General features: G+C 61.9%; 2 protein-coding genes across 2 annotated transcripts; both read left to right on the top strand.

The window, feature by feature from the left end:
- Positions 1-509: 509 nt before the first annotated feature.
- On the top strand, positions 510-5,975 carry C8G (complement C8 gamma chain). The gene is made up of 7 exons (XM_026073372.1): positions 510-726; positions 2,292-2,428; positions 3,153-3,223; positions 3,620-3,727; positions 4,578-4,679; positions 4,996-5,034; positions 5,689-5,975. Exons 1-7 carry the CDS (start codon positions 592-594, stop codon positions 5,700-5,702), a joined length of 606 nt encoding a protein of 201 aa, XP_025929157.1. The 5' UTR covers positions 510-591; the 3' UTR covers positions 5,703-5,975.
- Positions 5,976-9,544: 3,569 nt separating this feature from the next.
- On the top strand, positions 9,545-13,247 carry LOC112969756 (lipocalin-like). Its single transcript, XM_026073373.1, has 7 exons — positions 9,545-9,724; positions 11,065-11,204; positions 11,525-11,601; positions 11,862-11,975; positions 12,362-12,463; positions 12,777-12,802; positions 13,203-13,247. The coding sequence occupies exons 1-6, from the start codon at positions 9,626-9,628 to the stop codon at positions 12,800-12,802; spliced, it is 558 nt and encodes a 185-aa protein (XP_025929158.1). The 5' UTR covers positions 9,545-9,625; the 3' UTR covers positions 13,203-13,247.
- Positions 13,248-13,590: the final 343 nt, after the last annotated feature.

The following is a 13,590-nucleotide window of genomic DNA, read 5'->3' as shown; positions in this document are numbered from 1 at the left end:
CGTCCAAGGCGCAGCTAGCCGAGCGCAGCACGCTCACTCCGCTCTCTAGCGCCCCTGCAGGGCGGCCTCGCTCCGCTCCTCCCCGCTCAGGCCCCGCCCCTCCCGCTCAGGCCCCGCCCACGCGCTCAGGCCCCGCCCCCGGCCCTCCGCAGGGGGGTGTCACCGGGGCCTGGGGCCACCAGGGCCCATGGGGACGCCAGGGCCCATGGCGGGGCCGAGGCTGGCGGCAGCTGGCCCGGCACCCCTGGGCCCTGCCCCGGGGCCCAGCCCTGCCCCGCCAGGCCGACAGCACCAAGGTGCCGCCCCCGCCTCGGCCCCCACTGCCCTGACCGCCTCGGCCCCTTGGCCCTCCAGCGCTTCCCCCGCCCAGCGCAGGCCGTCGAGGCTGCTGGGCCACGGGCACCTGCTGCCTGGCAGGGCTCCAGGCAGGCCGTGGTGCTGCCGTGACCCCGCCGCCCTCCGGCCCCTGCACCCGGCCCCGCCGCTTCCCGTCAGAGCGGCTGCGCTGTCCCCGGCCCCGTGTCCCGCCGCGGCACAGCCAGCGCTGCACGCCACGGCGACGTGGGCCTTGCTCCGGGCTTGAAGGGCACCATGGCCCCCCGTGCCACCCTGCTCTTCCTCGCCCTCCTTCTCTCAGCGTCGCAGGGGCAGAAGCGGAGGCGGCCGCCACCTCCCCAGAGTCCCATCGAGAAGGTYGCGATTCAGGAGAACCTCAGCCTCCCCCAGGTGAGGGGCTGGGGTGTTTCAGGGCCTGCAGGCGGCTCTACCGGCCTGTCCCGGCTAGAGACGGGGCTGGGGGCACGTATGGCCAGGGCCGGCTTGGTTCGGAGCAGCGCAGGGGGGCCCCAAGAGCTCAGAGATGCTGCAGGGCCGCAGCATGTCCCCCCCACTCCCGGCACCCCAGTGTGTCCTCCCTCAGACCTGGCCTTGCTGCGTGTCCTCCCCAACCTGGCTCCCCAGCATGTCTTCCCACAGGACCTGGCCAGCATGTCACCCCCCAGATCTGGCTCCCAGTGTCTCCCCTAGACCAGGTCTCACGGTATATCCCCCTAGACTTGGTCTGTCAGCGCGTCCCCCCCAGCCCTGACCCCCCAGCATGTTCCTCCAGCCCTGACCCTGCAGTGTGTCCCCCCCTAGACCTGGCCCCCCCAGTATGTCCCCCACACCACACAGTCAGGGGCCACAGCAGGGTTAATGCCTGTCCAGAGTGGCTCAGCCCCGCAGCTTGAACCCTGAGAAGTGCCTGACGCAGGGTCTGTGAGGTGTCCAGAGAACTGACGCATGGGGCAGATTTCAAAGGCCCAATCCTCACCCCAGGCAGTCCAGCCCTGGCTGGCTGCCATCCCCCGGGGTGCCCTACTCCCACAGCTGCCCGCAGTACTCGCACTGCTCAGCCCTGGGGCCGTGGCCAAGTCAGGGCCGGTCCAATTGCTCTTGATTTTGTATTTGGAGCTCACTGCTCCCCGCAGGGCACCAGGCACAGCCTCCAGGCCCAGCGCTGGGGCTTGAGGTGCTGGTCTGCAGCCAGGAGCTTGGGGGGGTCTGCTGTGGGGCCCCTGGGCCAGGGCCGCTAGGCCCGGGCTGTGGCTGGAGGGTGCTGAGGCTTGCCCACCCGCTTGCCCAGAACCACTCTGGGTACTCTCACCCTTGCTGTCAGTGTCAGGTTTCGGGGGGACGCGTTGGCCATCTCACTCCCTGCAGCCGTCCTGCTCCAGTCTGTCCCTGTGCCAGGCTGAGGCCCATGGCTTGCTTGGCTCCTCGCCACCTCTTATCTGTCCGTCTCCGTCCCACCTGCCTGCTCCCGAACAAGGGCCTCAGTGAGCAGTGCCTTTGGGCACACCAAGGGGCCACGGGCATGGGCAGAGATGCCAAGCAAGGGGAAATGTCACGGAAATATGTTTTTCTGTTCACTGATAAGAGCTGGCACTCCCGTGTGGCACCTCTCGGCTGTGTCAACTATGGCACCAGGATGAAACAGGCGCTGTCTTGATGAGCCTGGCAGCACCCAGTGCTTGCTCTGGCCTGGGCCAGTTCCCATCCCCTCTCCTGGGGAGCAGGATCAGAATCAGACCTTTGGCTGGACATGGGCTGTGCCAGCACAGCTTGGCATGGCCGTGGCCAGGGGGAGCACCTTGGCCCTGCAGGCAGCCCCCAAGCTGCATCATTCAGGGGGATTTCTGGCTCCTGCTGCCACACAGCTGTGGGCTTGGGGCAGCAGGTGCTCAGGCTGTGGGRTGGTGGTGGTCCAGGGGCTGCAGCCTGGCAGGCAGTGCCAGTCCCGTGCTGTGCAGTTCGCAGGGAAGTGGTTCCTGATTGGCGTGGCCTCCCGCTGCAGCCACCTGGAAGAGCACAGCCACCATTTGGAGGCGACGGCGGTGGTGGTGGCTGTTGAAGGGCAGAGCCTGTCCATCAGCACCTTCAGGAAGCTGTGAGTGACACTGGCCCACCAGGACTCCAGGGAGGGACAGGGATGCTGCAGGCAGGTCAGACCAGGGCCAGTGCCCTGGCCATGAGCTCCAAGGAAGAGCTATGCCCCTGGAGCAAAGCAGAGGTGGGATCTCCCTCAGGAGGTAGCATGCTAAAAGTCCTGGTCATGACAGGGCTGGTATTGCACTAGCCCAGCAGCCACCAAGCCCAGAGCAGCCTTGGGCTGTCAAGGCTGRGTCTTGAGGGGTTAGGCAACAACACATGCAGCTCTCACCCACCTGGGGAAACTGAGGCACCAAGCCRACATGCAGTCCCTCCATAGCTGCCCAGCAGGGGCCTGACTTTTAAGTGCCAGCTCGGCAGCAATACAGTGGAGGAAGCTGGCCTTTGGCACATGTGTGGGAGCTTCCCCTTGGTCACAGGGCGACCTGGCCTTCACAGGATGTTGGAGCATTTTGAGGAGCCAAGGCCAGGCCTGGACCTGCTGCAGGGAAGCGGGAGGGATCAGTGGGCACTCAGGCTTGCCGGGATTTTGTACKCTAGATCTCTCACTGTAGCCCCACAGGGCTCTCAGAAGACCCTTTGCAGCATCTCTCCCTTGGAGAAAATGAAGTCCTGAGAAAACACGTCCTGTGTGCACCCTGGTGGATAGGGAGGGCAGTGACCTGGCATCCTGGGAGGTCCTCTCCAGCTTGCACAGACAAAGTCCTTTTCTCCCCATACAGGGACGGGATGTGCTGGGAAATCAAGCAACGCTACCTCCCTGCCAAGGCCCATGGACGTTTCCTCTTAAAGGGTGAGGGAGGCCAGGCAGGCCTGGGGTGGCATGGGGACCGCAGAGCTGGAGCCTCCAAGCCCTGCTCCTGGCCAGGAGGTCGGGTGTCCTCTGGTGTCCTCTTTCCCCAGCGCCCTTCCAGTATCCCAGTCAGGGGCTCTGAGAGTGCTCAGTGCTGAATGCCATCATGGGCAGCAGCAATCGGTGGTGGGCTGGTACCCACTGGTGGGAAATGGCATCCTCATAGGGGAGCAGGATGCACCAGCTCTGGCCCTGATGTTCACCAGCTTATATGCCCCTCTCATGGTGAAGCTGAGGCCCCTGGATGGTGCCAGTCCCATCATGTACCCAAGAGGGAATGCTGGCCATGCCTGGGAGCTAAGCGGCATTGCCCTGTGCTGTGGCTGTCTTTCCCAGGCCGTGGCTACAGCAGCAAGGTGGACGTGGTGGTGGGGGAGACGGACTACAGCAGTTACGCCATCCTCTATTACCAGAAAGGCCGGAGCATCTCCGTCAAACTCTATGGTGGGTCGATGCTGAGGGGCTGCTTTGGGAGCTGAGGTGCACGGGTACTGGTGGATGTCTGGGCCCCATGCACAGCAAAGCTGCTCCAAATTGGGTGTACTGCTGAGCAAGGCTGGGGTGAGGGGCTGATCCTTCTGCCCAGAGCCCCGGGTTGTTCCCCTTCCCATCAGGCATCTTGCTGCCCTTGGTTCTCCGGCCAGCATRTGTGAGCTGGTGGCACCATGTCTGGCACATGCAAGCTGGTGGGGTCACGTCCAGCGCGTGTGAGTTGAGTCACAATTGGCCAGGGGACTTGAGGGAGCAGGGCTGGGGTGGTTTGGAAATGGTAGGCCAATGCTGGATTCAGGGGATGCTGAGCCCTCCAGACCCACGGAGGATCCAGATGCAAGGGTGTTCGTGGAAGAGCTCAGCAGGGCCTTGTCACCAGATGAAGAGTTTTGTCCCCAAATGCTGCAGGGGAATGGAAAGAATCGCTGCAGAGCAAACCTTATGGGGGCAGCTCAGTCACAGGGAGGCAAATCCTGCTGGATGAATCGAGACATTTCTGCTCACTGGTTTGTGGCATATCAGCCTTTGCTCGCTTGCTGCTCACTGCCCCTCCCCACAGCTGGTGTCACGTTCAAATGAGAGGTCATTTCACCCTGGAAAGCTGCAGCTTCTCCTCCTGAGCATCAGCAGAAACTGCTGTGATAGTGGCCAGGTTTTKTAACCAGCTTTTCTGAGCTGAAAAGCCCTTTGGCCCTGAGCCTCTGCTGCAGRGGGCCAGGAGAGCTGGGGGCTTTCTGGTGGGGACAGATGTCCTATCTGTCCCCCAAGGCCACTGATGGCATGTGTTTCCCTCCCCTGGCAGGACGGGCCAGCCGGGTCAGTGATGCTGTCGCAGACAGATTCGAGCAGAATGTCAGGGCTGTGGGCTTGAACGAAGATGTGACCTACTACTTCCCCACGTACGGTAGGTGGTATATGGTCCCCTGGGAGCATGGGATGCCCATGGCGAGGGCTGTGCCCAAGGATCTGGCACCAGGCAGGGTTTGTGGTGCTGGCACCTCCGACATGGGGAGAAGAGGGCAGGCATGTCCACAAGGGGTTTGAGAACCTTGTGGCCCCATATCGCCTGACAGYGGGGACATTTATGGGGCCTGTCCCCATGCCATGGCTTCCCTCACGGCGAAGGACAGGGCTGTGCCCTAGCAGTGGCCCTGGGGTGCACGGCGGGGGTGTCCCAGGTGCCCGGGCAGGGTGACTGCCCCAGGCTCTCTCTGTTGCAGGGTTTTGCGACTCCGCAGACGAATTCCACATCCTCGACGGTGAGTTGCAGATCCCCAGCGAGACGCTGAACCCCCTCTATGCACCAAGCTCAGGCTGGGCTGCACGGACCCACACGGGGCCTGGTGCCCAGCTCTGGGGCTGGTGGTGCCCATGTGGGCTGGGCTGCGCCTGCAGGGTGGTGAGTGCTGTGGTGGCTCTCTCTGCCCTGGCTGCAGGCTGGGCACCCTGGGCTGGCCCCACAGCTCGCCGTGGCTGTGTGGTCCTGCTCAAGGGGTGCAGGCATGCTGGTCTGGCAGGGGGAGCAAGGACTGCCCCAGGAGTCCCTCCATACCCTTGCACAGGGCTAGGAGGGGGCAAGGCGTCCCCCAGAGCAGTCGTCGGATGCACCCTGGCAAAGCAAAGCCCCGTTTGGCCCCCGTATGGGTCAGACTGGGCTTAATGGGGTCTATATTGGGGTTTCTTGGGATGAGGGCTGGGCTGGGCTGGGATCTCCAGGGACAGGGGCACCCTGGGATGAGGGCTGATCTATGCTGGGGTCCCCAGGGAGAGGGACACCCTTGGATGAGGACTGGGGTCCCCACGGATAGCTCCATCATTTATCATTGGTTCTTGGGGAGGCAGAGGTGAGTCTCCAGCCCTGCTGTTAGGCTCTGATATCTCCCCCAGCCTCTCAGCACCTCTTTTATTTCCAGAAACGAAATCGTAGATGCAGATGGCATTGCCGGGAGGTCCCCAGAGCTCAACCCTGATCCCATCTGACTGCCTGCAGATACAGGGCCGTGCAAGAGCCAGGGCTGGCCAGGCTTTGGTCAGATACCTCTGCCTGCTCCACAGCCCGGCATGAGCCCTGAGGTTCCCCAGCTCCTCCAGCTGCGGTGACACCTTGCCGTGTCACCACAGCTTTGTGTCACCCCTCTGCTCTGTGCCCTGCAGTTCTTGCAGCAGCCAATGACATCCCAATAAACACCTTGGAAAAGGGTCCTTGCCTCAGGTGTGTCACCCCTTCAGGCCTCCTGCCACAGAAAGGCCAGCACAACCTTCACCTGGGGACGAGCTTGCTGGCGTCACCTCTGTGCCCAGCTCGGGGACCAAGCCCTGACCTGCTGTTCCCAGTCTGGACAGGTGCCCGGTGCCTTTGTGGGCATGTGCAGCTAGCAGCCCCTGCCTGTGGTGCTGGGGGGACGTGCAGCYCCTCCGCACAACCCCGTCCTCCCCTCCCCAAGCCTGACCCAAACCACAGGATGCCAAGGTAGGAATTGTGATGTTTCTTAATTTATTCTCAGGTCCTATAATTCAAGTTATTCTGGCTCGTAGGTGAGGAAGTGCCCAGAGCTCAGTGACAGCAAAGCACGGTGGCAACGCTGCACCTGTGGAAAAGCACGGCTCTTGGTGCTGTCAGGCTGCGCAGGCTTGGGGGTTGCTGAGGACATGCTCTGGACCAGCTCTTCTCCCAGGACAAGCCAGGAGATCCCTCACATCTTAGGGATCCCTGAGAAGGAAACCTTGGCCCTGCAGTGGTCCTGCTTCCCATYGCCAGGGCCTCTGGGACAGTGAAACACTCCATTTCCCCGCCCCAGCCTTGTGGATCACATTCTCCAAGGGGCTGCTACCACTTGGGGTCAGACCACTATATGGCCAGTGCTTCCCAAACCCTGCCTTGCACCAGGCAGAGCCCAGCTAAAGAGCAAAGCAGAGGAAGTCCCTTGCATGTAGGGAGCATCCAGTTCTCTGCAGGGGCCATGGCAGGTTTGGAACCAGGGATGCAACCAGGATTTAGGGACTGGATCCTGTTAAGCATGGGGCTGAAGCCCCTCGCAAGACCCCTTTCCCCACCAATCTGACACATGTTCAGCCTGGTGGAGGGCTGCCACGCTAGGTGTTCACCCTGTGGTCTGAGGCTGGGGTGTTTTGGGTGAGCAGTACCAATGTCCCGGTGCAAGCCGGGAGGTTCGAGAGRGCAGGGAGCAGTCCCCAGCTGCTTGTGCTGAGCCAGCAGCAGGCTGGAAAGCTGTTTACATACAGGCCCCTCTGCAAGAGGTCGGTTGGGTGCCCTGGCCACCCTGCAGCCCCTGCGGAGGGAAATAACCCTCTGCCTCCAGCGTGGGCGTTTTGCAATCTTAGCGGAAACTGTTAACACATGTTGTTTATCAGGGGAGTTATGTAAGGAACCGCCACGTGACTCGTCCGCTGCCAGCCCCCTGATGAAACCGGCCATTGTCCCAGCTGCCCACGTGCGAGGCACTCGTGTCCGGCTGGGCTCACAAATCCCCCYGGCTGTCTGGCTGCTCTGGCTACGACACGGCTTCCTGGCCGAGMCTGCTGCTTTGCAGCGTCGACGTGTTATGGACTCCAGTCCCCCTGTTGCAGCTCGCTTTCAGCCCCGCGCCCAGCAGTGGTGCTGCTCCCCAGAGGTGACTGCATTGCGGTAGTGATCAGCATGGTGAGGTGTACATGGCACAGGGTCTTTAGGAGATGGGACACCAAGTGGGAAGCCCTCTCCAGCTCTCTGGAGCCTATGTAACTCCATACAGACCCTTCCCTCTTGCTTCTGCTCCGCTCTGCTCCAGCAGTGGGCTCAACCTGTCCTTCGCTGCCAATGTCCCCACGTTCCTGCACTTGCCACAGGCCATTGCCCGGTTTTGCCACTTGTGAGAGCYGAGCACCTTTGGACACCCCGAGGCACCCTCCTAGGCACACTCTCCTGCCACCCAGGGCAGGGAGCAGGGGACACCAGGGGAGAGGAATGGCTTTGGGGCCCTGCCTCAACACAGGACTGTGGGGACACACAGGGATCCTCCAGGCCTCCGTTGCCCACTGGAGAGAGAACTTTTCCCAGCAGCTGCAGCACCCAGTGGGGTGCCAACCCCAGCTGGCAGCTTGCATCCAGCACCCAAGGGTGCACCAGAGCAAGGGCTAGTGCCCTCCCTGCAGGACCCACGGGGCTGTGCACCAGCTGGTGCTGAGCGAGCCCCGGTCTGGGTTCATGCAGCGGCCCTGGCCGGGCTCTCGTGATGCTCAGTCCTGCCTGGCTCAGCTTTTGTTTTGTTTTAATAAAGCTGCGGAGCCGGGGCCCGCTCAGCCCTCGGCGCATTTTGTGCTGGGGAAGGAGTGACTCCCAGCTGGACATGGGGAAGGGAATGTGCTCAGACAGCGGGGCTGGGTGGGCTGCTGAGAGGAAAAAAACAGCTGTTGTGAAAACAGGCTCCTTATGTAAAGGGTCTTGGCAAGGCCGCGCTGCTGGGAGAGCTGCCGACGACCAGGCTGGCGGTGGGCAGCCGGCCGGTCAGAGCCCTGGCCTTGGCAAGAGGCACGGCCAGGCTAATGCTGTGCCTGGTGCATCCCAGCAGGGATGTCCAAGCTGGGCCAGCCCGGCTGCCCACCTCTGGCACTGACACCCCGTGCTCACCCTCAGCCCTGGGACACTGGCCTGGCATCTCCCAGGGGAGGGTTTGGAGAGGTCATAGGGGCCTGGAGCTCACTCCCCTGCCTGGCACCCTGGGTTCCCCGCTGTTGGCTTTCTTCCAGACAGGTTTCTCTGCCAACTCAATTCCCCTCCCCAGTTAGCCGGGCCAGCGTGCCAAGCGCCTGGGGAAGGCAGCATGGTCAGGCCCTCCCCGGGCGCAGAGACACGGTGCTGGTAGATGTCTCTGACACACTGCTCTGGGTGCACCGGAGCCCTTTGAGGACCAGGCGAGCCCAGCCCCACAGCCAAATCCGAAGCTGGCACTGGGAGGTGATCAGCTCAGACCTGCGCTGTCCAGCCTGGATTTGGGAGTGTTGCAGGACCACGCACCCCCAAGTGCCGGGAAGTGCCTGAGCCATGCTGACAGCTCCTGCCAGAAGGGCACAACAGAGATTGGGGCTGTAAACCCACAYTGGACCGCTGGAATCGTGTGGTCCCAGAGGGAGGGTGGGGCCAAGATAGCCATGGAGCCAACTGAACTTTTTTCTTCCTCATGAAACATCTGGAGGCCTGTGGGGCCTGGGGCAGGCAGCAGGGTCAGCCAAGATGCTCCTTTGGGCRATGCATGGACTTGGGTTGGGTTGAAGGTGAGGGTCCCATAGGAGTGCACAAAGGTGGCCATGGGTCTCATATGCTGGATCAGGACATGACAGGCATCCAGTATCCCCTCTGCATTGCTTCGTCCCCTCTCTGAACCCAAGTGAGGCTGTTCTGCAAAGGATCGGGGCAGTCGGCAAACCCTGGCCCTTGGTCCTGGTCACACCAGGTGGCCCTGGCCCCCTTCCCACGCTGGTGGCCAGCCTTGGCTCTCCCTGTGCCGGTCCCAAGCTCTCTGCTGCGCTGGGGGGCAGGGACAGCTGCTAAACTGGCTCCAAGTTGTGTTTTTGCTGCAGGGAGGTTTGGCACCCGGAGGCAAACATCTAAAATCAACAGGAGGGAAAAATTTGCCGCTTCCCAGGCTGCACTTCGGATTCAGCACTCGACCCTGCTCTCGCTTGCATAACAGCGTGGGGGGGAAACGGGGCTGGCCTGCCTGCAGCGCTCGCCCCCCGGGGCCATCGCACGGCCTGCCCATAAATAGGGAGCTTGCCTGAGTCTCTGGCGCTCTGGCACATTGCCTGAACTCGGCTCTGCTCAGCACAGGGAAGGACAGAGAGCTGGGAGACATGCAGGCCACGCTGCTCAGCATTTTGGGGCTAGCCCTGCTCGGGGCGCTRCGTGCACAGGAGGATGTTCCTGTGCAAGCCGACTTCCAGGAGGACCAGGTAACAGCAGCTGGGCYGGCATGGGGGCTGACGTGGGGGCGCAAGGGACACACGGTGGGGATCTTCTCCCAGCAGATGTGTGGAGGGTGTGTTATGGGTGGAAGCAGGACCAGGCTGTCCTGGGCTCTGGAAGGAGGAGGGCACCCGATGCACCCTTAGCTCCCCAACCCTTGGCTGTTCTGGGGTCCTGGGGGTTCGGTTTGGTGGACCTCGATTTGGTGGCGTTTCTATAGATGCACGGAGGTCTTGGAGGGAGGAACTGAAAAAAGTAATCTTGGTTTGACAGACTGCATGGAGAGGGGCCACAGACCTCCACCTCCCRAACACAGCCCCCAAGCCACCCCAAGGGCTGCTCTGCCAGGGGGGTCCCATGCACCCTTCTGCCCTCCCCAGACCCCCCAGCCAGATGCTGGCATGCTTGAGGTGTCAGTGATCCTCCTGCCTCCATGGTGGGCAGGCCACAGTCTGCTCCTGGCAGAGAAAGGCAGCTCCAGGCAGGCAGCAAGTCTGGGGTCCCAGACCCTTGGCCTGAGCCCTGTGGGGCGCAGAGCAGGCTAACCCTTTGCTGGGGCAGCAGCCATGCTGCCAGCTCCTTCAGAGAGCTGCTGGTCCGTGAACTGGGGGATGCAGCTGCTCCAGGAAGGTGATGGGGCTGGAGGCAGATCCTGCAAGGACGGGGGTCTGGCATGTCCCTGCCGAGCCACCTCAGCCTGCCAGTGCTTCCAGCTCTGGACATCTCCAATGCCTGCAGCCAGCTCTCCTCTGGGTCCTCCAGGTTGTTGACCCTGAGGAGCAGTCTGGGGTGAGTGGAGCAGCCCCTCGAGACAGCAGTGCTGGCCCTTGGCCCAGGCTGGGCTGCCGGCTCAGCTGCCGGCCGTTCTGGGCGCCTACCCCTCGCCTCCACAAGCAATGCCTCCTGCCACRGCAGCAACTGAGCCACTTTTTGTGCCCCTGGTCAGATGCCGGCAGCATTTCTGAGCTGGATGTTCCTGTCCTCCTACCTAGGCATGGGGGAATGGGAAGAAAATGCCCTTAGTGCTGAGCAATGAAAGGCATGATGTTAACCAGGGGGCTCCTTGCTTCTGGGTTTTGTGGGGACCAGGAGCTGAGCAGGACCTTCCAAAGGCTGTAGAAGCCCCCTGGTGATGAGGATGCCAGGATACAGTCCTGCCACAAGGAATAGACCGATATGGGACAGAGAAGTGGCCTGAGCCAGGTGCTCCTGGTCAGCTGAGGAGTGAGACTTGTCCCTGTTGCTGCCACTCATTGGGCAGTGGGTGTCAGGGCAAACAGGACACAGCACAGCTCCGAGCCTGCGGTTGAGACGAGGTTGTGTACAGTTCACAGGGAAATGGTACAGCATCGGCCTGGCCTCCAACTCCAACTGGTTCAAGGACAAGAAGCACCTGATGAAGATGTGCACCACGATCATTTCAGCCACTGCAGATGGCAACCTGGAAGTCACTTCTACCTACCCCAAGTGCGGACAGGCAACATGATGGGTGAACTGCTGGCACCAGGGGAGATGGGGGGCAGCCCCAGACTGCTATGCCTAAGGGTTGCCCCAGTCCCTGCACTTCCCTGACCCCAGAAGGGCCTGCCTGGCAGATGGTAGGTGCCCTTGGGGTGACAGGGAACCTGATCCTGCCAGGTACCAGGTGCACTGACTTCCCCTGGCACTAGCAGGTCTGACAGCCACGTGTTGGGTGCTGGGGAGGGCTGGTGGTGCTGGTGTTTCCCCCATGGCCACGCAGGCAGCTCCTGTCCAGCCCCTCAACAACCTTGCACTTCGCTTCCCAGGGCTGATCGGTGTGAGACGAGGAACAGCCTTTACATCAAGACAGAGCAACCAGGACGGTTCAGCTATACCAGCCCACGTGAGTGTCTAGCCCCACAGGCCAGAGTCTCAGCTCATCCTTTTGCAGGCAGGATGGTGCCAGGACACAGCTCTTGCATATACCTCAGTGGCACAGCCCTGTGTCCTGGGCATGGGCACTGCTGCCCCCAGCTCCTGGCCTGGCACTGGTGTTAGCTGTGCCTGGTGCTACCTGCCTGCTCCCCACCCTTGCCAAGGCATAGAGGARTGCAGCAGTGCTTGGTGTGCCAGGCTGAGATGTGCCCTCTCTGTCCACTGCAGGTTGGGGCAGCAAGCACGACATCCGCGTCGTGGAAACCAACTACAACGAGTATGCCTTGGTGGCCACCCAGATCTCCAAGAACACTGGCACCTCCACCATGGTCCTGCTCTATAGTACGTCTGTGCCAGCGCTGGGACCCCCACATGCCACCCACCACTCTGCACCCCGATGAGCAAGCTCTCCCAGGATTTCTTTGGCTGGGAGATCTTTCCCACAGGAGAAGGGTGGCAGGATCTCCCTGGGCCAATGGTTGGGATGCCCAAGCCTGTGGGTAGGACATGAGGTCCTGCCCAGCATCCAGAGTGACCAGTGAAATCTGTGTCACCTTGAGTGACATGTGGCATAGCTGGGCCTGGATCACTTTCCTGAAGGGAATTGCTCTTGCTAAGCTCTTGCTGGGTTTACCTTGCCCCTGGGCCATATAACCCAGTACTGCCCGCTAGATGATGAGTAGCGGGGCTTGCTCTCATCCTTACATGGTCTGCTCTCCCGGCTGCAGGCAGGACTAAGGAGCTCAGTCCCGAGCGCCTGGAGAGGTTCACCCAGTTCTCCAGGGAACAGGGCCTGGCAGATGAAAATATCCTCATCCTGCCCAAAACAGGTAAGAGCAGCTGGGAGGAGAGGCTGGAGAGGTTAGACAGGGTGGCGGGAAGCTGGGCCCTACTGAGCCTGGCACCCCATCCACGTGGGTCCTCCTGCACTGAGGTCAGAAGGGGTGGGATGGGATGGGATGGGATGGGATGGGATGGATGTCTGGCTTGCGCCTGTAAACAGACATGCCTCTGTGGTCCTAGCCTCAGAGGGATGCATGGGTGGGAAGAGCCTCTTGCGGGGGTTCTCTGAGGAGGGTTTGGAGGGCAGTGATCTCACTGAGCCTGCGGATGAGCTCATCTCTGGTTTTGTTCCTTCCACAGATAAATGCATGGCTGATGCTGCCTAGGTGAGTCCTGCTTTCACTGGGGCTCAGACCAGCCCTGTGTTGGGGCTTATAGGGGAGGTGCTCAGAGATGCTCCATGCCACAGAGCCCCTCAGCACCCTTCCCCAGCCCTATCAGGCTGCTCAGCCTCATCCCAGCTCCTCTCCCTGGTGATTTCTCTTCCCCTTGGTGGGCAGAACTCCCCAACGCTGTCCCCCATGGGGACAGCTCTCCTGTAGTCCCTAGAGCCACTTTATTCCCTCTCCACCATGCAGGAGAGCCAGCCCCACAGGATCGCATCGCCCTGGGCCGTGGGACAGCTGGTGCCCACCTGCTTGACACAGGGCTCGGCGGGCCAGCATCACCCCATCCTCCCCCTCCTCTTCCCCCAGCTCAGCTGTGTTTGCCTCCCCTCTCTTCCAGGCGGACCCCATGAGCTACTGCCGGGCAGGAGCCCAGAGAGTGCCACGAGYGGAGCAGCCACCCCCACCCCATCCCCAGCATTCCTGTGCCATGGCATCACCCTTCACTTTCTACCTTTGCACCCCATGTCTGTATCCCCTCCCTGACAAAGCCCCATATAAAACACCAGCCCCTTGCCCTTGTCTGCTGGCTCATCAAGGGGGGGGGTGGACAGGAGAGGGAGCCCTGATGGGGTCTCCCAGGGTCCCCCCTTACTTGGGGACTGGTGYGGAGTGGGTCATCTGCGTCTCCCCACCACAAGCTGTCCTGGTTCCCCCAGCCAGCCCCTGGGTGGGCAGGAGCAAGCACAGCTGGTGCTGATGCAGGGCTCGGGCTGGCCCCAGAGGGC

The sequence above is a fragment of the Apteryx rowi genome, unplaced genomic scaffold, assembly GCF_003343035.1.
Source record: "Apteryx rowi isolate R43461 unplaced genomic scaffold, aptRow1 scaffold_367, whole genome shotgun sequence".
Taxonomy (NCBI): domain Eukaryota; kingdom Metazoa; phylum Chordata; class Aves; order Apterygiformes; family Apterygidae; genus Apteryx; species Apteryx rowi.
This window is presented reverse-complemented; position numbering and strand designations above follow the sequence as displayed.